Source organism: Podarcis vaucheri, assembly GCF_965113315.1.
Source record: "Podarcis vaucheri genome assembly, chromosome: 14".
Lineage (NCBI taxonomy): Eukaryota > Metazoa > Chordata > Lepidosauria > Squamata > Lacertidae > Podarcis > Podarcis vaucheri.
The window spans coordinates 32,186,709-32,209,301 of record NC_138752.1 but is presented as its reverse complement, the minus strand read 5'-3'; the positions used below and the strand labels follow the sequence as shown (position 1 = coordinate 32,209,301).

Sequence of the window (22,593 nt, the reverse complement as noted above, 5' to 3'; positions counted from 1 at the left end):
GAGGACCGGTGGGTGGCGATTTTAAAGATCAGCAAGGCCACTTTTATGTTAGCATGAGAGCCAATGCTGGCTTCTAGGTGCAGCTCAAAAGTACAGGAATATGCTGCATCCCAAACAGCCTTTTCCACGAGGTTGAAGCCGGGTTGCAGACCTCGTGCACAGCATTCTTTTTCACTAAGAGAACAGTACCTGGGACAGAGTTAAGGGAGAGGTGTGGATAATAAAACTAATTTATCCACTGGGTTGGTGAACCTACAGAAAGCTGCCTTATACTGAGTCAGACCCCATAGTATTGTCTACTGGTAGCGGTTCTTCAAAGTTTCAGGCAGGGAGTCTCTCCCCAACCCGACATGGAGATCTTCTGCATTCAGAGCAGATGCACTGAGCTATACAGCCTTTCTCTTGAGGCTGCCTGCTGTCGTGCCATGGATAGGATGGTCCTTCACTTGCAGTTGTGCAATGCTATAGTGTGATGCCTGCAAACTAGATGTCTCTTTGCTGGGGGCAGGGGCTTGTTTGTTTTTGTTTGGTTTTATACTTTATTGTTTTGTTAACCAAGGAAAAAAAGTGCAACCCTAACAAAAAAAAACAAAGAATCAAAAACCTGAACTTTAAAGTACAAAGATACAGCGCAGCTCCAAAGGGATAGTAAAATATTAACAAATACAAAGATTCCCTTTATAAATAATAAAGCTTTATAAAAATACAAGAAATCTCGACTTGTGAGTTGCATCATTATTGAGAATAAAGTTTCTGTATTGTCTTAAATAAGCTAGACATTGACATATACTGGTGGCGCTGAGTGACCATGCAGTTCATTCATATAAGAAAATGATGCTATAGATACTAAAAAAATTGTCATTCAAGCTCTCTGCCCTTTAGTTTATGAGATACCTTTTCCATAAGGCAATTCGCCAAGCGTTTGAATGCCAGCAGTCCAAATTATTAAGGTTAAAAACCTTCCAGGATTGGGCAATACTTTGCTGGTTTTGCAGTGTCCGCTGCAAGACATTCCTTGGTTTGGAGAGTTGTTCTCCAGGAAACACAATGGGGTCTGCCTGGTAGCTATTTGCATGGGTAATTATCAATGAGCAAATGTCTCCAGATGCATCAGAACACATTCCAGAGTAAACCCGCATTCTGTAGCTATGCTGGAAGTCCTGTGCAAAGCTCTGTGCCCATGTGACATTGGGCTTCTCTGAGGAAACCAGGCAGATGGAGTGCCTTTAACAACTGTGGGTGGTGTGGGGAGTAGATGGTGCACTCTCATAATGGCTTCTGTTCCTTTCCGCAGCCAGAAACAGATTTCTTTGGCCGTGCGATTGTCAAGAAAAATGTGTCTCCGTCGGCAGGTATGTTCTGGGGTGGGGAGGAAATTTCAATTAGCAGGGGGAGGGATACTGGGCTTACTGAAGTGGATAGATGGTGCCAGCAGAGAAGATGGTTTAGCTGCCTTGGTACATACACACAGGGCCTTCTCTGTGGTGGCCCCTAATTTGTGGAACTCCCTTCCCACAGAGGTCCACCTGGTGCCTTCATTATACAGCTTTGGGCAAATGCTGAGGTTGAACCTCTTTGTCCTGGCTTTGCCTCTGTAGTGTAAGTGGTTAAGAGTGATTATCTAAGACCTGGGAGATTGGGGTTCAAATCCCCACTCAGTCTGTTGCATAATCAGTTTGCAGCACTAATGGAACATTTGTGGCCTTCCACATGTTATTGGACTACAACTCCCATTTTCCTTGACCATTAGTCATGCTGGCTGGGACTGATGGAAGTTGACAGTTAAGAACATCTGAAGGACCATAGGCTCCCATCCCTGAAAATTCCTTTATCAATATTACGTCTTTCTTTCTTTTCCGCCTTTCCCAACAGCCAATCAGGAACCTGAGAAAAACCGAATAGAAAAACAAATTGGAAAGGCTGTTGGGCAGAGTGATGTTTGGTTCCGGTTCAACGAAGGCGTCTCCAATGCAGTTCGGAGGAATATTTACATTAAAGATTTGTTCTAGTAACCGAAACGTGGACAGGCAGCTCATGCGTCTGCTGGCATGTGGGTACCATGTAAAGATATTTTGAACAAAAATGTTTCTGTATGCTTTTGTATTGAATCCTGTTTTATATATAAAAAGAAAGGAATAAATTTGAGACATGCACAGTATCACTTTCTTTATTTTGCTTAGAAACCCTTGTCATATTTGCTTAGCTTTTTTTTTTAACTGCAAAATGGTATATCCTACAAGATACAAAAAAAGTATTTAAAGTAATCAAAAATTATAAAACTTGTTGTTCCTTTACAAGTCCCCCCTAAAAAGACAAAAAAAGAATTGCAGGTGTATAGGAAAGAGAAACTACAGGGTTCATAAAGCTGCAAATTTTGTTTAGTTTTTGTTGTGATTCCTGCATTGAAGGGGGTTGGATTAGATTATTCTTTTGGGTCCCTCCCAACTCTACCATTTTATTATCCTGTTCTGCATCTTCCCAGATGGTGATGCCAAAATTCAAAACAGTGGGGTCTCTTTCACATCCGTACTCTCTTCAGTGATTGTTCCCAAATGGTAAACAGGGGCACACAGCCCATTGCCACTAGGACAGAGTGTGACATGCCTTGAGAAATGGTGATCCACTCTTAGATATGTCCTTCATCTGTCAAGACTGGAAGACCTCATTCAGCACCAATTCTGCTACCTAGCACCGCCAACATATGAACAGGAGGGAAGCAATTCTATGTGCACCTGGATTCTCTCATGCAGCCTAGACCATAGCTGGTGGTTAGAAGGGAACCCCCAGAAGCATCACCATTGCTCTAGAAAGTACATAGGTATTCCTGAGCCCCTATCTCCCTAGGCAAAGGGGGGAAAGTTGGATTTGGAAGGGGGTGCAATGAACTTCATTGTACAACATTTGCAGGGAAATGTTCTGTGAAATCTGTATGTCGGTGGTTTGAAGTGACCTCCCATTTTAACCCAGGGGAAGGGAGAATGCTCTTCCCCAAATCATACAAATGAGGGAAACCTTTAATTAGCCACTATATGAACTCAACTGTGCTGGGGAGGGGGGAGGTAAAGGTGTGAGTTTAGCCATAGTGAGGAACTAAAATAAAAACTTTATACATTAAGTTTTCATGCAATTTTGAGTATCTCCAAAGGAAGCCATTTTTATTTATTGTGGACGAAATTTTGGGAGGCAATGGGTTAGAGGATGGTGCATTTCCCCTTTTCCACCCACGGATTGTTCTTCATCAGCTCTGGGTTCAGAAATGGATCTTCTGGAATGCCATCTTCTATCCACTTAAGAAATCTAGGGTGGAAAGAGAATACATGAGGGTCTTTCCTCGTTGCAGTATTAGGCCAACGTCTGGCTGAGTCCAGAGTATCTTGGGCCTGGTCCCAAATCTCATTTTAAAACATTTTTTTTAAAAAATCATCTGAATTATATCTCCCCATCATCTATGGCCATATTCGCTGGGGAGCTGAAGTTCAGCATCATCAGGAGGCCACAGGCTTTACAAGGTAGATGGGTTGACAGCAGAGTGCTGGGCCAATGAGACCTGAACTACATACCATCTTATTGTACCCAGAGGCACTCTGTACACAGATGAAAACTTGTGAACTGAAGGTTCTCAGGTACCTAGAAAGATCCCAAGCCTGCATCTATTTCTGTTGCTGTGATGTGTATTTCTAGAGCTAAATATCTTAGGGAAAGCTCTTCATTCTTAAGATTCATGTTCCTGAGTAGCTTTTAAATACGTTTGCTAGCAGGAAACATACAGCTAGAGGATTTTGAGGGTGGCAGAGTGTCTCTACCCTCAAAAGCCTCCACTTTCTCATAGGACAGCAGCCCCCAGGGTTTCTTGAGAGAGAAGGGTGCAATGCACAGTGGTGTTGGCAGCTCAGTATTGTCCACACTGACTGGCAGCAGCTCTCCAGGGTTTCAGGCCAGAGCCCCAGCCCTACCCAGAGATGTCATAGGGGATTGAACCCGGGACCATCTGCATTCAAAGCAGGTGCCCAACATTAGGTGTTCTCCACTCCATTTCAAGCCTATCTTTGTCGCTGCTGGGGCTAGAAACCTGAGAGGGAGGTTTAAAATAAGCCTGATGTTCCTAGCATGCTGGATTCCACTTATGCGGAAGGAGAAACAGCAAGGAAGCTGTTTGTGGACTCACTCGGGGATCGTTTTTGAGGACATCTCCCTCTTGTAAGCCAGCTGGTACTTAAGGCTTTCGACTTCCTTCTTCCACTGAGGGGCTTCCCATTCATCCATGGGGACGTGGCTTGGTGGCTGTTTGGGTCAGGGAAGGAGAAGAATCAACCTAGGCAGAAAATTAAAAATGGAGAGTAGATTTTAATTGACTTGTTTGTCCCTCTTCCAAGGAGTACATGCTGGAGTGCCCCGCCCCCCGCGCTAAAGAAATTACCCTAACCTATTTAGCAGGACTGTTGTGAGTATAAGAAGTAGTGACTGAGCTAAGGTTGGTCAGCAAGCTTCATGGCAGAGATTTTGAACCATGTTTTCCTTTCCAACTAACACTAAACATTGCATTGCTCCTGAGCATACTCAACCCTCCCGGGACTTTTTGGTGCTTTGAATCTCCCCTTCCCTCACTCCCAAGTTTTATTTTTATTTTTTTAAGATTGTTTATAGATATTGCAAACCTCAGAGCTTGTATTTGAGAGAGAGGAAAATATATATGGGTTACATAAACACAAACATACCAGCAGCATTCAATAATACGTCCTAAAAATGAGATAAATCCTAAATCCACAATACACCAGTGCACACATGTTTCCCAGCATCCTGTTGGCTCTTGGCACCTGAGTTTGCTACAAAGGGACTAATGTCGGTTAAAGAAAGATTGAACTAAAAATAAGAATTGGTCCAAGTTGTCTCTAGGGCAGGCTGCCTGCTGATCAAGTAAAATAGCCTGACTTTGCATCAAGTAAAACTTCTCAGGGAAAAATAGTGAGTATGTTTTGAAAGGACAGAGCTCTAGAGAGGGAACAGGAGGTGTTAACACCCACAATTGATGCATCAGGGAAATTGGGACTAATGGCCATGTTGGATCTTGCCTTTGCATATACTTTGCTTCACCAAGCACAGATAGGGAAGGACTGAATGTGGGTCAGTTTCCCCCCTCTGAGATGGAATTTCTTTCCAGTCAGCCTTCTGAGCTCAGTGCCCCTGGATCCATCACAAAATACCCATTTCACAAAAGGAAAAACTGGTGATGCTCAGATCCTCCGCCATCACACCCACAAAAGCAGAAAAAAAATCTACCCTCCCACAAAAACACAGACAAAAAGAGGAAGCAACTACCCAAAGCAAAATTTAAAAGCTCAAAAACTAAATTTAAAAATAAAATAAAATTGGGAGGGGCAAAAGATGTTGCAGTAGTAGTACAGAACATCCGGAGGACATCAAGTTGGTACAGGCTGCCTTCAGTTCTGTATTGCAGGGGGCTGGACTAGACTCCTGGGGTCGCCCTCCAACTCTGCAATTCTATTATTCTTTCATATGGTAACCACTGTGGGCAAGATGACAAGTGGAAATACGACAGATGTAGCAGGTGCCTTTCCTACCTTTGGTGACAAACTTTGGTGTAATGGTCAATCTCCCTTTGAGCCTCCGGTTGCCCTGGTTATGCATCTCCACAAGCCTTTGGCACTACAGTGGTACCTCAGGTTACGTACTTAATTCGTTCCGGAGGTCCGTTCTTAACCTAAAGCACCACTTTAGCTAATGGGGCCTCCTGCTGCTGCCGCACCACCGGAGTACAATTTCTGTTCTCATCCTGAAGCAAAGTTCTTAACCTGAGGTACTATTTCTGGGTTAGCAGAGTCTGTAACCTGAAGCGTATGTAACCTGAAGTGTATGTAACCCGAGGTACCACTGTATAACCTCAGCAGGTCAAGCTCTCTCCCATCACCACATTATTCCCCATGATCTCACCTATTACATTTCTGCTAATCACACAAAGTCTAACTGTGCTAAGTGGCTTTCTTTCAGGTCAGAGATTGCCATCCTATGCCTGGTGGATTTGGGGGAGGGGCTCTTTTAGAGGGTGGGCAAATGCCCAGCAAAAAAGAGTTCCTATGCCTTTAAACCGGGAGTGGGGATCAAATACATCTCTCTTCATCCAGACAAGCCAGAGACACTGTAGGAGTTCAAGGGCATGTTCCAGCCAGGCAAAAAACACTCAAGGAGGATGTGAAGAAAGGAGAAGAAGAAGAAGAAGAAGAGTTTGGATTTTATATCCCGCCTTTCACTCCCCTTCAGGAGTCTCAAAGCGGCTAACATTCTCCTTTCCCTTCCTCCCCACAACAAACACTCTGTGAGGTGAGTGGGGCTGAGAGACTTCAAAGAAGTGTGACTGGCCCAAGGTCACCCAGCAGCTGCATGTGGAGGAGCAGAGACGCGAACCCGGTTCCCCAGATTACGAGTCTTCCGCTCTTAACCACTACACCACTCTGGAGAGTGAGGGGAGTGGTCTGGAGAGAGTCCAAAGGGCCGGATAGAGAAATCTGAAGGGCCAGATTTGACTCCTGGGCCTGAAGTTCCCCAACTCCTGCTTTAAATTGTGCAGAGAGGAGATTTTCCAGGGCCCTCAACTCCAAAAACGAACTCCTGGGGAAAGCTAGCATGAGCCTTTTGTCCCAGATTAAAGGCAGGACATAATCTGCCCCCCAAGAGTGAGTGCTGTGTCCTTGCGTACATTTAGTAAACTAGACATTGTTTGCATAGTGTTAAATGGCAAAAGTTAGTTTAGTTATGGGGCAAGGAACTGCCTTGGTCCCTGAAAGCCACCCTCTACACCAGTGTTTCCCAACCACTGTTCCGGGGCACACTAGTGTGCCGCAAGATGTTGCCTGGTGTGCCGCGGGAAAAACTAAAAATTTTGTAAGATTTTTTTTTTTAAGTCAAATTTTCAATTGGGGCGCCATCACTAGATGACCCCTGGGGTTCCCTCCCTCCCTCCCGCTCTGCACCTCCCTCCTCCTCCTCCGGGGAGGCCCTTCCTGGCTCTCGGCCAAGGCTTGGCGGCTGCCACTCACTCACTCGCTCGCCCACCCGTCCCTCCATCCCTGCACCCGGCCTCTCCCCCTCTGTCCCCGGCGCGGGGGCTGCCGGGATCCATAGTCCCCTCGTCCTTGGGCTCTGCGCCCGCGCAGGGTGCGCAAACTACGTTTCCCAGCGTGGCCTGGCGGGCCGGGCGTTTTGTTTGAAGCACTCTTCTCCCGGCCATGGAATGAGCGCAGCGGCGGCGGCCGGGCGGGCAGGGGCTCTTCCGCGCAGACCCCGCGCAGCCTGCCTGCGCCCCCGCGGAGATCGGGCGGCAGGATGGAGCCCGGGGATCCCCGCGGAGGCGGAGCGGCGGAGGCTGCCCCCCAGGTAGGGCTGCGTCAGGTTTTTTTATTTTTGCAATGCTGCATCCGCGCCGGAGGGGACGCATCGGACCGCGGGGAGACCCCTTGGCGGGCGTGCAAGGCAATGCATGTGTGCAGGCGTTGCATGGAGTGCAGTGCAGTGCAATGGCAACGCGGCGCCCTGCATGCATGCATGCAACTTCCACCGGCGCTCCGGACTTGGCAGGTGAGGGGGGTCCCCAGTGGGCGGCAGAGAGAGCCGGGAGGGCGAAGGGGAGCCAGGGGGAGCAGCGCTGCTCCCCGAGCCGAGCCCGGGGGGGAAACTTCGGCGTTGTTGCGCCGGGTGTTGGAAGCGGAGGCTGGCGGGGGCCCCTAACCTGCAAAACCTGGTCGCCTCTCATATATTTTGTGCATTGCATTCATCGCCCGCTTTCTCCTCCAAGGAGCTCCCGGGGGCGCGCGTGGTTCTCCCCGTGTTATCCTCGCAACAACAGCCCTGCGAGGTGGGTCAGGCGAGTGGCCCAAGGGAGCACCCAGGGATTGTCCTGGCCAGGTGGGGTGATTTGAACCCTGCTCTCTGCCCGGTCTTCGTCCTCATTTAGCCCCCACATGTGCATGACTGTGCATGACTGAGGTTTTCCCCCCTCGTCTTGGCTACGGTGTGAGTCTGTGCTGTTAATTAATGGGGTTCTGCCTTCGGAGAAGATGAGCCAGCCCTCAAGGAGGTGATTATGTAATTTGCTAGCAATTCATGTCCCTCCCGGCGTGACGCTGCGCGCTGACGTCACGGGGCTGTAATGGTGGTGTGCCTCGAGATTTTTTTCATGAAACAAGTGTGCCTTTGCCCAAAAAAGGTTGGGAAACACTGCTCTACACCTCCACTGGGATCCTCATTCAGCAATGGCTCTCACAGCCTCTCATTGGCTGTGGACACAAGCAAATGGAATTTGAGAAACCAGTTTTTATAAGGTCTAGGAAAATGGATCTGTTAAAAATAAAAGTCAAAACAAAGTTTTCTCTGGAAGCCAAAGTGTGTTATTTTGCTGTGCTTGCAGAGACTGGCAGTCACTATTAGACAAGGAGTCTATGTCTCCTTTGCAAATAATTCTATGGGGTGAGTGTGAGAGACCCTGGTGATGACTCTGAAATCCAGAGCTGGGAAGCCCTTTGAGGTTGGAGCTATCTATCTGAGGATGACCCCAGCATACGCAGTATTTCAAAGTAGGCTGTGGGGCCAGGCTTATGGGAAAGTGATGCTCCCCCCCCCCATCCTATGATTTGCATAGTTTTATCTTGTGGCATTAGCATTTAACTAACAAATCCTTCTAAATGCTGTCTCCTGCAGGAGGGTCTGAGGAAGGGGAGGGGAAGAGAGCAAGCAGCTGTTGCTGGCTTGATGGAAATGAGAGATTAAATCCCTTAGCAAATCGCTGTTTGGCAGGACTGTGGTTGATGGTGAACAAGGGGGGGGGAGAGGTAGGGGTTAAGCTCCACAAAACCAACATATTGCCAGATTGTTTCCAGGGGGCATAGTTTAACACAGCCACACACTGCAAGTTGTTGGCCAAACAGTTCTGCCTGAGCAGCTTTTGTTGGTTGGTTTATCAATGGGAATTTGATTCATTGGTTTACTACTTCCTTAATCAATGGGAGGCTGTACATTAAGGAATCCTACTCAGAGTAGACCCACTGAAATGAATGTTAGTCATGTTGATTAACTTCAATAGGTCTACCCGGAGAAGGACCGGCACTGGATGCCACCCATATTTCATTATTATTTTCAATATGGTTTTGGCTCTGTGATTAGGGGATGAAAAATATATCCTTCGGGGTGCCATTTCCTGCTAAGAATGGGTTGTCACCAGTGTTGATGTTACTCAGAGTAGACCCATTCAAATAATGGGCATGGCTAGCCTAGGTTTATGTACTTTAATGGGTCGACTCTGAGTTGGGTATGACACACCAGAGCTACCTCCCAAAGGGCATCTGTGTTCATATTACTGTTGTCCACATTTATATTACTGAATCAAGTAACAGTTGGTTAGAGTGTGGTGCTGATAATGCACAGGTCACCACAGTGGCGTAGCGTGGGGGGTGTAGGGGGGGGCCGGCCGCACCGGGCGCAACATCTGGGGGTTAGGGTTAGGGGGCGCAAATCCACGGGTTAGGGGGCGCAAATTACTTGCCTTGCCCCGGGTGCTGACAACCCACGCTATGCCACTGGGTCACAGGTTTGATCCCCTTATGGGACAGCAGCTTATTCCTGCATTGCAGGGGGGTGGACTAGATGATCATGAGGGTTCCTTCCAACTCTACAATTCTATACCTGCCTTTTAACTGAGGGGCCAACTATTGAATCCATTGAGAACACCGAGGTCTTATCCAACTTCATACCTTCCAGAAGTTCTGGATCACAAAACCCATCTGTTCCAGCCAGCACATGGGACTCATTGCTGTAGTCCAAAACATCTGAAGGGAACCACCAGAAATGCATTTCTTTCTAACTAATGTATTGGCCAGGAAGCCTCCAGAGAGGAAGGGGCAAATGACACCGACATATGTTTGATGTCTAAAACCACTAAAATCATTATATCTGAAAGGCTACATATTACGTTCAAGCACAGCTGCTGTTTTCCCAACCCGAGTTTTCACTGGCACAGGGTGGGGTTGGGAACAGGCAAGGAGAAGAGAGGAGACAGCCTATGCCAGCAATACTGCAGCTAAGGTCTCCTTGCTATCTGTTTCTGCAAATATGTCTTTCATATTTGACCCATGACAGGCTCTTTTCAACAGCAATTGTCCGGTCATGAACTGCACTCCCTAATGAGGTGTGACCGTCTCCATCGTTATCAACTTTCAGGAAGAATTTGAAAACAATCCTGATTCTCTAGCTCAGATAAAGTGTACATAATAATGCATACAGCATGCAAACGATATACATTAGGGAAAATTACTTTTCAAAATGTGTATATTTTGGCCAAATTGCATACAAACATGCATATTGAGAGAAATTTGCACTAAAATGCATTTTAAAGACGCTTAAAATATATATATTCTCAAACCAAACTTAAGACTAGACAAATGAGAAACTATCTTATGAAATAAACAGATAATAAATTTTATAAGAACCTGATTCTGGACAAGTATGGACTGTCTCAATGGCTAGACATTTGCAGGGGTGAACAGAGAACAAACACCTACCTTAGCAGTCCAGCTCCTGCCCTGTAGAAACTCAGCCCTCTCACACCAGGGCTTGAAAAGGCTGCCACTTTGCATGCATCACACACATTGCCATTTAACTAAGCAATCTCCGGGTCTGATTTGATTGCAATTTGAATAGTATGAAAAGCTATCGGGTCAAGAGAGATGCTGCGTCACATCTGCTAAGGAGAAGGACATCAGGTTGTACCCAAAGTTATTTCTAAGCAGTGTAGCCCCACTGAAATTACTGGCCATGACTAGCAAATTCAGTAATTTCAATGGGTCTATGCTGTGCCTAACTTAGGTGGATATAAGCCCAACCATCTAAGACAGTCTTCCCCAACCTGGTGCCCTCCAAATGATTTTGGACTACAACTCCCCATTAGGCACAGCCAAGCCCATTTCTTCTGGGAAAGGGTGGTAAGCTCAGTGGTGGAACGGGTGCTTTGCATGCAGAAGGTCGCAGGTCCATGAGGACTGCAATTTTACATGCAGAGGGTCCCCGATTTAATCCCTGGCATCTCTGGGGAAGGCTGAGGAAAGGCTCCAGGCTAAGACCCTGGAGGGCCTCTGCCAGTCAGTGTTCATAAAACTGGGCAAGTTGGTGTGACTCAGTATACGATGACTTCCTATGTTCCTATTTAAATTGTCCCTTTATTCAGACCCATGAGAACTGGGATCTTAGTTCAGTAGTACAGCACCAGCTCTGCACATGCAGAGGTTCCCAGTTGCAATCAAATGCTTTATGCCCAAAACAGGAGTCCGGACTCCACCCAAATGTTGAGCTAACCCAAAATTAGCAGATCCATGCCCAGCACAACATACTCCATAACAAACACACCAGAGCATCAGGGACCTTGAGTGCATCAGTCGGCCGTGCCAACGCAGCTAGTCCATTGCGTTTCATCTCCCTCTGGGCGAAGGCACAGTTGAAAAACAAACAAGCTTTAAGAGCTCAAATGAATCCACACAGGACAGCAAATTTCAGACGCCCTCCCCAGATGCCATTCTCTGGGGCTGCAGTAGATCCTGGGGCACATCCCGGGATCCAGTCTCTGGTTGTGTGGCATGGCGGAGGAGTCTCGATCTTGCTCTAGAACAGCAGTGCATCTAGGGAGTTTCCTAACCTGGACTTACTGGTTTTACTGGGCCTCCCTGTAAGACAGTCATGTGCACACACTTCACATTTCATCATTCACCCATAATACCATGCTTTACAACTGCTTCTACATTCCTGATATGCCAGAACACACACACAAAAAGGGGGAAAGGAGCATTTGCCAACCCTGAGAAATATGTGCTACTTTTCATTTTAAACTCGCTTAAAAATCATAACACCATCATGTCTACAAGGATAAAAATGGGGATTGCTTCTGCTGCTCAAAACCAAATGGCATAGGAATGAGCACCATTTCGTTGTTGGAAAAGATGATACATCTTTTAAAGTAAAAATAATTGTCAGCATTGCTTAAAAGACGCCAAGCAGAAATAAGTTCCTTTTTCAATAGTAACATCCCTCTCTGTTAACCAGGCCAGCAATACACATACATTTCTCTCTCGCAGGAAGCAACCTACAGGTGAGATTTAAGGGGTTATCTAGTGCTGCATCCTTTAGCTCAATGGTAGAGCATCAGATGGTCCCAGCTTCAATCCTCAGCATCTCCAGGGAGGGCTGTGAAAAGACTCCTGTCTAAATTCATGGAGAGCCGCTGCCGGTCAGTGTAGAAAACACTAGGTGAACCAACCATCTGACTTGGTATAAGGCAGCTTCCCACATTCCAACTACCAGATGTCTCTGGAAGCATGAAGGTGGCAGCTACCTGGTTTTGCTTGCCCCCTCCTCCAGCATCTTGATACTCAAAAGATATACTATTCCTAGACATGGAAGTTTCCTTTAATTATCATTAATTTCCAGTCAATGGGCCACATCCAATGTTATCCCTACTCAGAGTAGATCCACTAAAATTAATACACAACTAGCTTGGATTCATTGATTTCAATGTAACGACTCTGAGTAAAACATGGTTAGATTCAGCAAAAAGATGATAAAAAGTCAGAAATTTGTAGGAGTAGAGATGGGGAAAGGCCTTGGTCTGGAGGTCAAAACCAATCCCATTTTTTTTGTAACCAGAAATATTCACCCCATCTATTGGCATAATGTTTTATTAATAAAAGAAGTCAAAACCAGCAACCTACCTTGGAAGAAGCAGTATGGGCTTAAAAGACCAAAGGGGAAAAGTTGTGTTTGTTCTTTTTCTTTTTGAAAGGAAGATTTTCCCCACTGAAGAAGATTGTGCCCACCTAAAAAAAGGCTCAAAACAGCTTCCCAGGACTTTCAGCCGTACACTCGCCTCTCCAAGCAGAACCCTCCGTTGCTGTTAACAATCTGAAATCCTGAATGTAATCTATTAAAGTCTGCCCAGCTGCCTCCCAAAAGGGAAAGAACAGGGATAATGAGAAATCCCCCCCCCAGCCTCCTCCCTCCCGCGGGTGCTCTGTTTAGCAGCTTGGAGCCCAGATAAGCTGAGAAAGAGAAAGTGCACCCTTTGTCTTCCACGGGTAGCGATCACTCCAAATGCCCTCTTACAACAGGTGCTGCTGAAACAAAGCCATGGGGATAAGGTGCTGAGGTGGCTGTCTCATTGGAGGCAAAGGATGCTTGGGCTGCCATAGATACCTCTTCCCCTCTCTTAAGAACAGCTCCTTAATTGCATCCCTGGGGCCTGGAGGGATGGGTGAGGAACACCTAAAGATGCACACTGTGGGCAAAAGCAAAACAAGTGTGTTATATATCACTATTTCTGGTGAACCTGCTTAGGCCTAGCAAATAAATAAATAAAACCAATCGCCATCGGGGCAGGGAAGTTACCAAAAGGCTCTGTAGGCTGATTAATTTTTATTTTATTTATTTATATTATTATTATTATTATTATTATTATTACTACTACTACTACTACTAGATTGCCCATCCTTCACTAGAACTTTCCAGGGTGGGTTACAGCAATTTAAAATCCAGAATTAAAAAGTTAAAACAGATCTCAGTCACAGGAATAGGACGGGCTCTGAAAACACACATCTCAGGCAGGGTCATGCAAAGCTAGTAATAGGCCCAGCCAGGATAGGAAATGTAAGCCCAATTTCAATAATCTTTACCAAAAGGTCCCCCCTTTGCATCTATCAGGAGGACCTGGAGTAGACCCCTCTCAAAATCATAGTCCCATGTCTACCTGACCACGCCACTCTGTTCTGGCCTGATCTGAGGTGTAAGAGGTGCATTTTCAGCAGCCACCAATTGTATTGTTTTACTGCTTTGCTGTTTGCCATCCAGAGCTCCCTCAGGAAAGACAAAAGTTAATAAATAAAATAGCTCTGGGCCTCTTTACCTGACCAGGCCTCCTATTTGCCCAGCTTCCCATTCAAGAGCATTTTCTGCCATGACTGAAATTCATGTCCTTGAATTTGGATAATGGCTCCTGTTTGTCAGGACGGAGGAAAGTGGTGCATGTAGAATCTTGCTTGCTGTACAAAGGCAAAACGTTCATTTGTTGCTATGCCACTTTTGCCTCTGGCCCCACCCACCACCACCATGTGGCCCTTGGGAGGCTGCCTAGGAGGTAATGTGGCCCCTGGGCTGAAAAAGATTCCCCACCCTGTTCTAAGGGAGAAGGCATGCTCACCCATGGGGACACAGAGGAATGCACATCCTTTGAGGATCTTAAGAGTATAAGAACAAACAATAAAGCAAAAAATTTAAAAAGCAAGATGGCAAAGGCTTTTTGCTGGTACACTTTTGCTGGTAGGTCATGACCTGAACATCACCCCCCCCCCTCCACCAGAACAAAACCTTCCTTCCAGAGCCTTCCACCCTGCAGGTCAAAACTCATTCCCCACCCCCAGGGACACCACATGGCTATTATGGTAAAGAGGTCAGTGATAGCGGATCCCCAAAGACCAGATTATCAAGCTGTTTTGACATCAGCGTAATCTCCAAGCGCTGCTTTTTCAAAACAATTATCAGAAGGGATTGGGGAGTGGGGCTTTGGTGGCAGCAAAGTGACGTTGGGATGTGGGTTATTGGATTTTGGGAGATCTTACTATAGTGGGACAGCAAAACACAAACTCCCCACGTAGCTGCCCAGAGAAAGACGTCATTCTGGAGAAAGACGTCATTCTTGTTGGGCCGGCTGCCACAGGGCTCCCTGTCTTCATCCTCTTAAATGGGAATGACAATCAACAAAATGGCCTCTGGGCTACTCACTCACGGAGGGTTTGTCGAGTGCGATTTTCTGCACATTGAAAAACAACCTGGTATCTATCTCATGGGCAGCAGACAGAGGTGGCAGCTTCAGATGATAAAATGTGGGCACAGTTAAAGCATGGTAAATGTTTGTCAAGTATTTTTTTTTTACCAAGTGGAACTTCCTACCACAGGTACCCAAAGGCTTTGGAGATTTCCGTGTAAGACTTTTGAGGCCTGAGGGAATTCTAGGGCACATTCCAGCCTCGGGAAAGTGCTTGGAGCACCCTATGAGAGGCATGGCTTGGAGAAAGCCCTGAGGGCCAGATACAGATGTTTGGAGGGCCGCATTCTAATCCAGGGCCCGAAGCACATGTTTTGCCATGCAAATGGCCCCGGGTTCAATCTCCAGGAAGGACATTTATCTGAAAGTTGCTGCGAGCCAGTGTCAAAAACAATGAGCTAGATGAATCAATTGCTTATCTAAATGGGAGGGTGTTTACCATTTCCATGACTATGCTCATAGCGCTAGCTAACAAGAAAATAAGAGTCTGCAGGATCAGGCCAGTGGCAGATCTAGTCCAGCATCCTATTCTCACAGTGGCCAACCAGATGCCCCAGTTGAAAGCCTGAAAGCAGGACCCGGGCACAAGAGCAACTCTCCCCTCCTGTGGTTTCTAGCAACTGGTATTCAGAAGCATTGCTGCTTCTGACAGTGAAGGCAGAGCATAGCCATATATCAGAGTATAACTCATACATACACACATACTTGAAAATAAGAGTAAAATTCAAAACAGACCAAAAATCCACAGAATCATCCTTTTCTTAATTTACCTTAGAAGATGGAGCATCTCTATTAACAAAGAACCATCCCCTGAAAGGCTTTCCTATACACCAGCTTTCGGGTTATGCATGACAGATTAAGGAATGATGGAACTGCATTTGTGTGTTAATACACATTGTGTGTGTGTAATACAATGACTGCCAGCCATCTGTTAATCTGCCAGCCAGTTGCAAAGTTGGCTCTTAATTGCTTGGCAACATAGTTCATAAATATAATTTGTTTTAGTATGTTTATTTGGAAAAGATGAATGGGGGAGGGAACCCTTCAGAATTAAAGCATGTACAGTGGTACCTCGGGTTAAGAACTTAATTCGCTCCGGAGGTCCGTTCTTAACCTGAAACTGTTCTTAACCTGAAGCACCACTTTAGCTAATGGGGCCTCCTGCTGCCGCTGCGCCACCGATGCGCAATTTCTGTTCTCATTCTGAAGCCAAGTTCTTAACCCCAGGTACTATTTCTGGGTTAGTGGAGTCTGTAACCTGAAGTGTCTGTAACCTGAAGCATATGTAACCCAAAGTGCCACTGTATTTCTTCCTATATACAAAGAAAGCATAAGGCTATCATCACACAGCTCCCACTGGAGGATTTGTAGCATGTCCTCATAACCCTGGATTTGAATGAAGTCAGTGCCTGATCTCAGTCCTGGATTTGTATGGTTAGGATGGGGTAGGCAAGTTGCATAATACCCGTGGTCATAGCATGGGAGTGAGAAGGGATTGGCACAGGGAGAGGAAAGAGGTGGTTTAAAATAACAGCAGAGGTTTGCTGAAAGCAGGATAGCCAAGTCAGTTACAACGTGGTTCTGATAACACCAAGGTTGCAAGTTTGATCCCTGTAAGGGAGTACTGTAGATGATCCTCAGGGTACCTTCCACCTTTGAGTCTATGATTCAGGGATGGAGAAAAACTGAAAGGAGAAAAGTGGCAATTTTAAACAAGCAGGGGTTTGACTAGAGTGAGAAGGCAGTGACACTGTGGGGGAAGCAGCAGTGTAAAACAAGGTTTGAGTGCAGCGAGAAGGGAGTTGGGAAAGGCTTGGTTGTGTTAGCTTGCACTGTAGCCTTCTCTGTTTGCCACCCTTGCAGTTTAAGGGACCCCTGACCATTAGGTCCAGTCGTGGCCGACTCTGGGGTTGTGGCGCTCATCTCACTTTATTGGCCGAGGGAGCAGGCGTACAGCTTTCGGGTCATGTGGCCAGCATGACTAAGCTGCTTCTGGCGAACCAGAGCAGCGCACAGAAACACCGTTTACCTTCCCGCCAGAGCGGTACCTATTTATCTACTTGCACTTTGACGTGCTTTCGAACTGCTAGGTGGGCAGGAGCAGGGACCAAGCAATGGGAGCTCACCCCAACGTGGGGATTCGAACTGCTAACCTTCTGATCGGCAAGTCCTAGGCTCTGTGGTTTAACCCACAGCACCACCCGTGTCCCACCCTTGCAGTTACTTCCAGGTTAATAAGTTTTTGTCAGTAGTATCTCTATGAATGGCACTATTTAGCAGGGAGAAATCCCAAGGAAAATTCTCATTATTATATATTTTACATGGCTGTTTATTTGGATATATTTTAAAGTTTTATATGCAGATGTTTTATGATGGCCTATATTTGTAATGCCTAATAAAGATTTGGTGAAGTTATTTCTCCTTATTACAACTCATTAAAAAGGGATGTATCTCCACCCCTGCTTTACTCAAACCTCTGCCGTTATTTAAAACCACGATTTTCGTCTCAATGTCTCTCCACTCCCATTTAACTCAGACTTTTGCCATTGTCTGACTATAGCAAGAAGGGAGAAACATTGAAGAAGCAGGGAATGGCTATTTTAAACTTCTCCCTCTTCCATTCCTCAGGTGCATCATGTTGCAGAGATAAAGGATGTGGAGCCCTCAGATGTTCCACAGTACCTTCCCACATTCAAGAGTGGTTGCATGGGGTGGAAAGGAGCTCCAGGGAGGTTGGCAAGCAGAGTGATCAGAGGCTCGGCACTTAGTAAAATAATAACCAAGAAGGGGGTTCTGAGCATGTGTTAAGTGTCTTTCTGACCAATTCCCACTCATCAAGAATTAGTGGAAGATGGGCTTTCTAATCAGGCACAATTTGCAACAACAAAAATGTGACCTCTCATTTAGGGGCTTGGCTACGCAACCTCCTTGACAGCTGCTTCATGTGGGACCAAATGGTTGATTCAGATCCTACTGAAAAAACAGCTGAAAGCAACAGAGCTGCCTTCATAAACTCATAAAGTGGGAAGAGATTAATCGTATCAAATTGCTGTCCCCATCCATTGTGGCTTAACCTTCCCATCACTTTCTTTAACAACATAGCAGCTGTAATCCTAAAAGCCCTTTTCAAACACAGACTCCTGCTGGTTCTAACAAGCCAAAACTCAACAACTTTAATAGTCTCTTTCTCTCCCAAGACATTCAGAAAGCAATTCTCTGTTTAAAGACACACCAAGGAGAGCTAAGGACAAGGGAGAATGAATGAGCCAGGAAAGATTTCATGGTGGCAAAGGGTGAAATGTCCGCAGAAGACTTTAAAAGTGAAAACCAGTATTCTGAACTGGGCCTGGAAACAAATTGGCAGCCAGCGCAGTTGGATTAGACACTTTCTTGTCGCCAGTTAACAATCTAGTTGCCATGCTTTACACATGCTGCTGGTTCTGAAACATCTTCAAAGGCAGCCCCACGTACAAAAAACTGCAGCAGCCTAACCTGAAGGTTTGGACTTTGTGCAGGCCTTTGCCTTCTTCCCAGGACGAGCAAAACCAAAACCACCAACTCAAGCAGAAAATAAAAGAGCATTTGCCAACTGATGTTGCATAGTTTAGAGACCACTTCACCACACCAGCTCCTGTGATATTGTTAGCCACAGTTGGAGAGGATCCTGTAAACTTCTGAAGGCAAAATGAGCAGGATAAAAGGAGTGCATTTGTTTTGTTCAGTCTGTTCTTGAAGAGGAGTCATAGTGGTGTATGGAAGAGATGAATGAAGACAGCAGGTTAGCACGATACCACAATCGCTCCAGGAACAAAGATGGAGCAATGAATGCAAATTTTACCTTTGAACAGGTTATTTTCTATACTCATTAGCCATCCTCCACCCAGGCAAGCAATAGGCATCACTAGAGCTTAAGGACACATTGCAGCCAGGCAAAAACCCTCAGGGAGGGTGTAAGGGAAGGCTTGTGAGGGGGTGTTCCAAGACAGTTCCAAGGACCAGCGAGGCCTTGGGGGGCACATTTGGCTCACCAGAGCAGCCCACCAGGGGTAAAACTAAAGGGACCCCTGACCATTAGGTCCAGTCACGGACGACTCTGGGGTTGCGGTGCTCATCTCGCTTTATTAGCCGAGGGAGCCAGCGTACAGCTTCCGGGTCATGTGGCCAGCATGACTAAGCCGCTTCTGGTGAAGCAGAGCAGTGCACAGAAACACCGGTTACCTTCCCACCGGAGCGGTACCTATTTATCTACTTGCCCTTTGACGTGCTTTTGAACTGCTAGGTTGGCAGGAGCAGGGACTGAGCAACGGGAGCTCACGCCATCACGGGGATTCAAACCGCCGACCTGACTGGCAAGCCCTAGGCTCTGTGGTTCAACCCACAGCACCACCCGCATCCCACTGGGGGTAGCTCTAATCAAAGCATGAAATGCTTGTTTTCCAGAAATCCAGACAACAACAAGAAAGGCACATCCTTATTTTAATAATAATTCATTTCAATTAGACAGAACACAGGTGGTTCTACTATATACATTTCTGGATCAAAGGTACAACAGTTTGACATGTCCTTAAAGTTCTACACAGTGTAAATATGCTTGCTCCATGTCCAAAAAAAACTCCAACAGAAGCATTAAAAAAATGCAGGAAACTTTACTGATTCCCCAGCCCCACCCCTGGTTTTAAATATATAACTAGAAAGTCTTTTTTTTTATAACTAAAAAGTCTTGAAAAATAATAAAGGGGGAAGAGAGAACAGTGTTTGCAAAACAACTTTCCTAAACAGGCAAAACTTGAGTTTTACTTTCAAAAAGAAAAGACCAGAAGGAAACCAAATGAATTCAATAGAATCAGAACAATTCGCTGGGAGGGCACGTTTCCTCTTGTGTGCATTTCACTGGCTTGCAAAACACAACTACAGAAAAAGGTGTTAAAGTGTGACATGGAGAAGCAGCTTCTGCTTTGACATTTGGTACCACAGGCATCATGCAACACCTTCGCCCTCATTTGCTTGAGAAGGGCTGACAAAAATAAGGTGGGGGGGGGGCAGGTGCTGTTCTCTGGGTTAACCCGGCAAACCCAGATGCAAGAGGACACACCATGGCAAAAATCTATGCATGTGCTGTGTGACTACCTGCGCCAAACACAGGGCAGAGGTCTCATGCATCAAACTGGTCGGCTTCATATGGTCTTCACGGGTGAGACTTTTTTGAGATTCATCACATGTGGACAGAGAGGCGTTCGTGTAGGCTGGGTATAGATAGCACATGTCTGTAACAACTCTTGCGGGAAGAAGTTTCATGTTGCTTTCTCCTCTCAGCAGTAAACCTCTGTATTCTCTAAACCAGTGATGGCCAAACTTGATGGCCCTGACCACAGGTCCTGTTACGTAGGGATGATGGGAGTTGTAGTCCGAAAACAGCTGGAGGGCCAAGTTTGGCCATCACTGCTCTAAACCTTCCAGATCGGGAGTGGGAAACCTGTGGTCCTCCAGCTGCTGGTGGATTCCAGCTCCCATCAGCCCCAGCAAGCACAGGCAACCGACAGGGATTATGGGAGTTGGAGGTCATTAGCATCAGGAGGGCCACAGTTTTTGCCTGTTTTTGATCCTGGAGAGCTCCACAGGGAAATTCAACCACAACTCCCAAACACACGTTTCCTCCAGAACTGCATTGCACAATGCAGCTTCAAGGTGCCTTGATCGAGGAGCAGAGTGGTGCATGTCATCCAGAGCTTTGCTGCTCAGAAGTAGCCAGAGGAGAGGGAAGCTGGCTGACCCTAGGGAGTCTCAGGCATAAGGAAGACTGTGAAATGGCTATAAAGGTGGAAACTTCATAATCTGCCCAGCCAAATGGTTTTGTCTGTGTAGGAGAGAAAAGGGGGGGGCAGTTAAAAAAAATGGAATTTAAGAACAGGAATAAGAGGGGAATGGCAGCTCATTCTGGCCAGTGGTTTTTAAAGTACACCCTTTGGTCCTTGATAAGAAGATAAGTCAGAGTGGGCAAGCTGTCCAACATGAATACAGTTTTCTTGACACAACTGATGTTCCCTCACAACACACAGCCACGGGGGAATATCCAGTGCTTCAGAAACAATCTAATCAATTATAAGAGTATTTACATATGCCAACTCATGTGAAGCATCAAGGTGGTGTACAATGTATACAATAAACCATAAAACCCCATACAACCAGTACAAAAAAACAAGGAAATTTAAGCAGCTGCATAGACATGAAATGGTATTCAGGAGAGGCCTGGAATTCAAAACAAGAGAGGGCCTCTGCTAAATATCCGCTGGAAGGGTCTTCCACAGCATGGGACCAGCCACACTCAACACCAGACTTCTACTTGAGCCTAGCAGGGATTCTGCAAGATGGCACAGAACTAACAGCACTCTTCTGGATTATCTCAGGGACAGCCTTTGGGATATCCTAGACCTCAGATTGTTTGAGCCTTTGTATATCAACACAACAGCCTTGTACCTGAACTGGTAGCATATAAGCAGCCAGTGCACAGGGAGTGTGGGGAATGCCATCATTTTGTGAAAACAAATGGTGTATTGACTCCTGCTCATGCAGAAAATGAACTGTCCAATCTGCCTCCTGGGAGGAACTTTTGGGATGCCTGCTCATTCCTCACTGCCTCTTCCACATCACCAGCGTCCTTGAACCCACCCTGAGTTATACTACCCATAACTGGGAAATCCTCTGTTACCAACAGTTTGACCGCTCTTGGTGGAGACCTCATTGTGTGGCAATGCACACATCTAGTCTCACAAAAATAAAAGTGGGTAACCCCCCCCACCAAAGAATACAGTTCACCATTCCTGGTTTTAGATTTGAACTAGATGCAAGCCACACTCTTGCTGCTTTTGCGCTTACTGCCTACCAGCTCCCTCTCTGTTAACGGCAACTGCATCTCTTGCAACAGTCTTAAAGAGCCACGAGGGCTAACATTTGCACTGCACTGCCTCCAAGGCAAGTGGGAGGAGCAACCAATTCCTGGATAACCTTTTTCATGTGCCTCCTCCATGAGAGGTCTGGAGGGTGGCAACACGAGAACGGGCCTTTTCTGTGATGGCTCCCCATTTGTCAAATCCCCCAGAGAGACTCGCCTGGTGCCTTCGTTGCACCTCTTTTCTCCGAGGCCTCTGGCTAGTTAAACAACCTATGGCCTTTTAAACTAGGGGCGGGGAGTTATTGTTTTTGTTTGATACTATGTTGTGTATTTTTGTGTTTTCATATTGTGAACCGCCCTATGATCCTCAGATGAAATTAGACAAACAGAATAGAAATTAGATAGATAGATAGATGATAGATAGATTAGATAGATAGATAGATAGATAGATAGATAGATAGATAGATATAGATAGATAGATAACATCCACTGCAGAGAAAGAATCACATACTTACTGATTTTTGAAGGAATTTGCTAACCTGCTTTGCCCACGGACACCTGAAAGAAAGCGAAGGGGGAGGTAAGATGCGGGTTCCCCTCCTCTTGAAGCAAACCACATTCTCATTTTTAGCTTTCCATTTACATCACCCAAAGATGCTGCGTACCAACAACACAACACATAGGAGTCTCAAAGATGCCCACAAGTGCCACCGCAGATAAGTCCAGGTCCTGTGTCAATGCCCGGGGTGCTTACCCAACAGCAGGACCTCGAGGACGGCTTCTGATATATGGAGAGATCCCATGTCTGGGTCCCAAGCTACTGAGGGCAGGGGTGGAG

The 22,593-nt window shown here is 46.2% G+C and overlaps 3 protein-coding genes and 1 long non-coding RNA gene across 16 annotated transcripts in view; 2 read left to right on the top strand and 2 right to left on the bottom strand.

Annotated features, from left to right (window-relative positions):
- The window catches only part of CHTF18 (chromosome transmission fidelity factor 18), a 38,386-nt gene extending 36,228 nt beyond the window's left edge, over positions 1-2,158 (top strand). Inside the window, exons 22-23 of the mRNA XM_082199311.1 lie at positions 1,295-1,352; positions 1,873-2,158. Of these exons, the coding sequence (XP_082055437.1) occupies positions 1,295-1,352; positions 1,873-2,009 (195 nt within the window). The 3' untranslated portion in view covers positions 2,010-2,158. The remainder of the gene's footprint in view (positions 1-1,294; positions 1,353-1,872) is intronic.
- Positions 2,154-14,897, bottom strand: GNG13 (G protein subunit gamma 13). 8 transcript variants are annotated; one of them, XM_082199310.1, is made up of 4 exons: positions 13,949-14,203; positions 12,762-12,959; positions 4,166-4,281; positions 2,154-3,297 (listed from the first exon to the last, which is right to left on the bottom strand). In XM_082199310.1, the coding sequence occupies exons 3-4, from the start codon at positions 4,261-4,263 to the stop codon at positions 3,192-3,194; spliced, it is 204 nt and encodes a 67-aa protein (XP_082055436.1). In that variant the 5' UTR covers positions 4,264-4,281; positions 12,762-12,959; positions 13,949-14,203; the 3' UTR covers positions 2,154-3,191. The 8 variants fall into 8 exon arrangements, with proteins under 8 accessions (XP_082055436.1, XP_082055429.1, XP_082055434.1 ...); XM_082199303.1 differs by having other exon boundaries at positions 4,166-4,312; positions 13,949-14,198; XM_082199308.1 differs by lacking the exons at positions 12,762-12,959; positions 13,949-14,203 and adding an exon at positions 14,828-14,897 and having other exon boundaries at positions 4,166-4,312.
- Positions 14,402-22,593, top strand: part of LOC309518809 — a 10,204-nt gene continuing 2,012 nt past the window's right edge. Inside the window, exons 1-2 of the long non-coding RNA XR_014213619.1 lie at positions 14,402-14,491; positions 17,495-18,644. This is a non-coding gene — a long non-coding RNA (uncharacterized lncRNA). The remainder of the gene's footprint in view (positions 14,492-17,494; positions 18,645-22,593) is intronic.
- LOC309518804 (uncharacterized protein) overlaps positions 19,569-22,593 on the bottom strand; it is a 27,776-nt gene continuing 24,751 nt past the window's right edge. For all 6 annotated transcript variants that reach the window (XM_082199295.1, XM_082199297.1, XM_082199298.1 and 3 more), the window contains 2 exons: positions 22,271-22,313; positions 19,569-20,720 (listed from right to left, as the gene is read on the bottom strand). In XM_082199295.1, coding sequence (XP_082055421.1) covers positions 20,583-20,720; positions 22,271-22,313 — 181 coding nt within the window. In that variant the 3' untranslated portion in view covers positions 19,569-20,582. The remainder of the gene's footprint in view (positions 20,721-22,270; positions 22,314-22,593) is intronic.

Bases quoted from the DNA above. Each gene is read 5' to 3' on its own strand.
- GNG13 (XM_082199308.1), bottom strand. From the start codon at position 4,263: ATGGATGAATGGGAAGCCCCTCAGTGGAAGAAGGAAGTCGAAAGCCTT. The intron at 3,298-4,165 runs GTGAGTCCACAA...TTTCCACCCTAG, and splicing joins TCCTCAAAAACGATCCCCGA to ATTTCTTAAGTGGATAGAAG.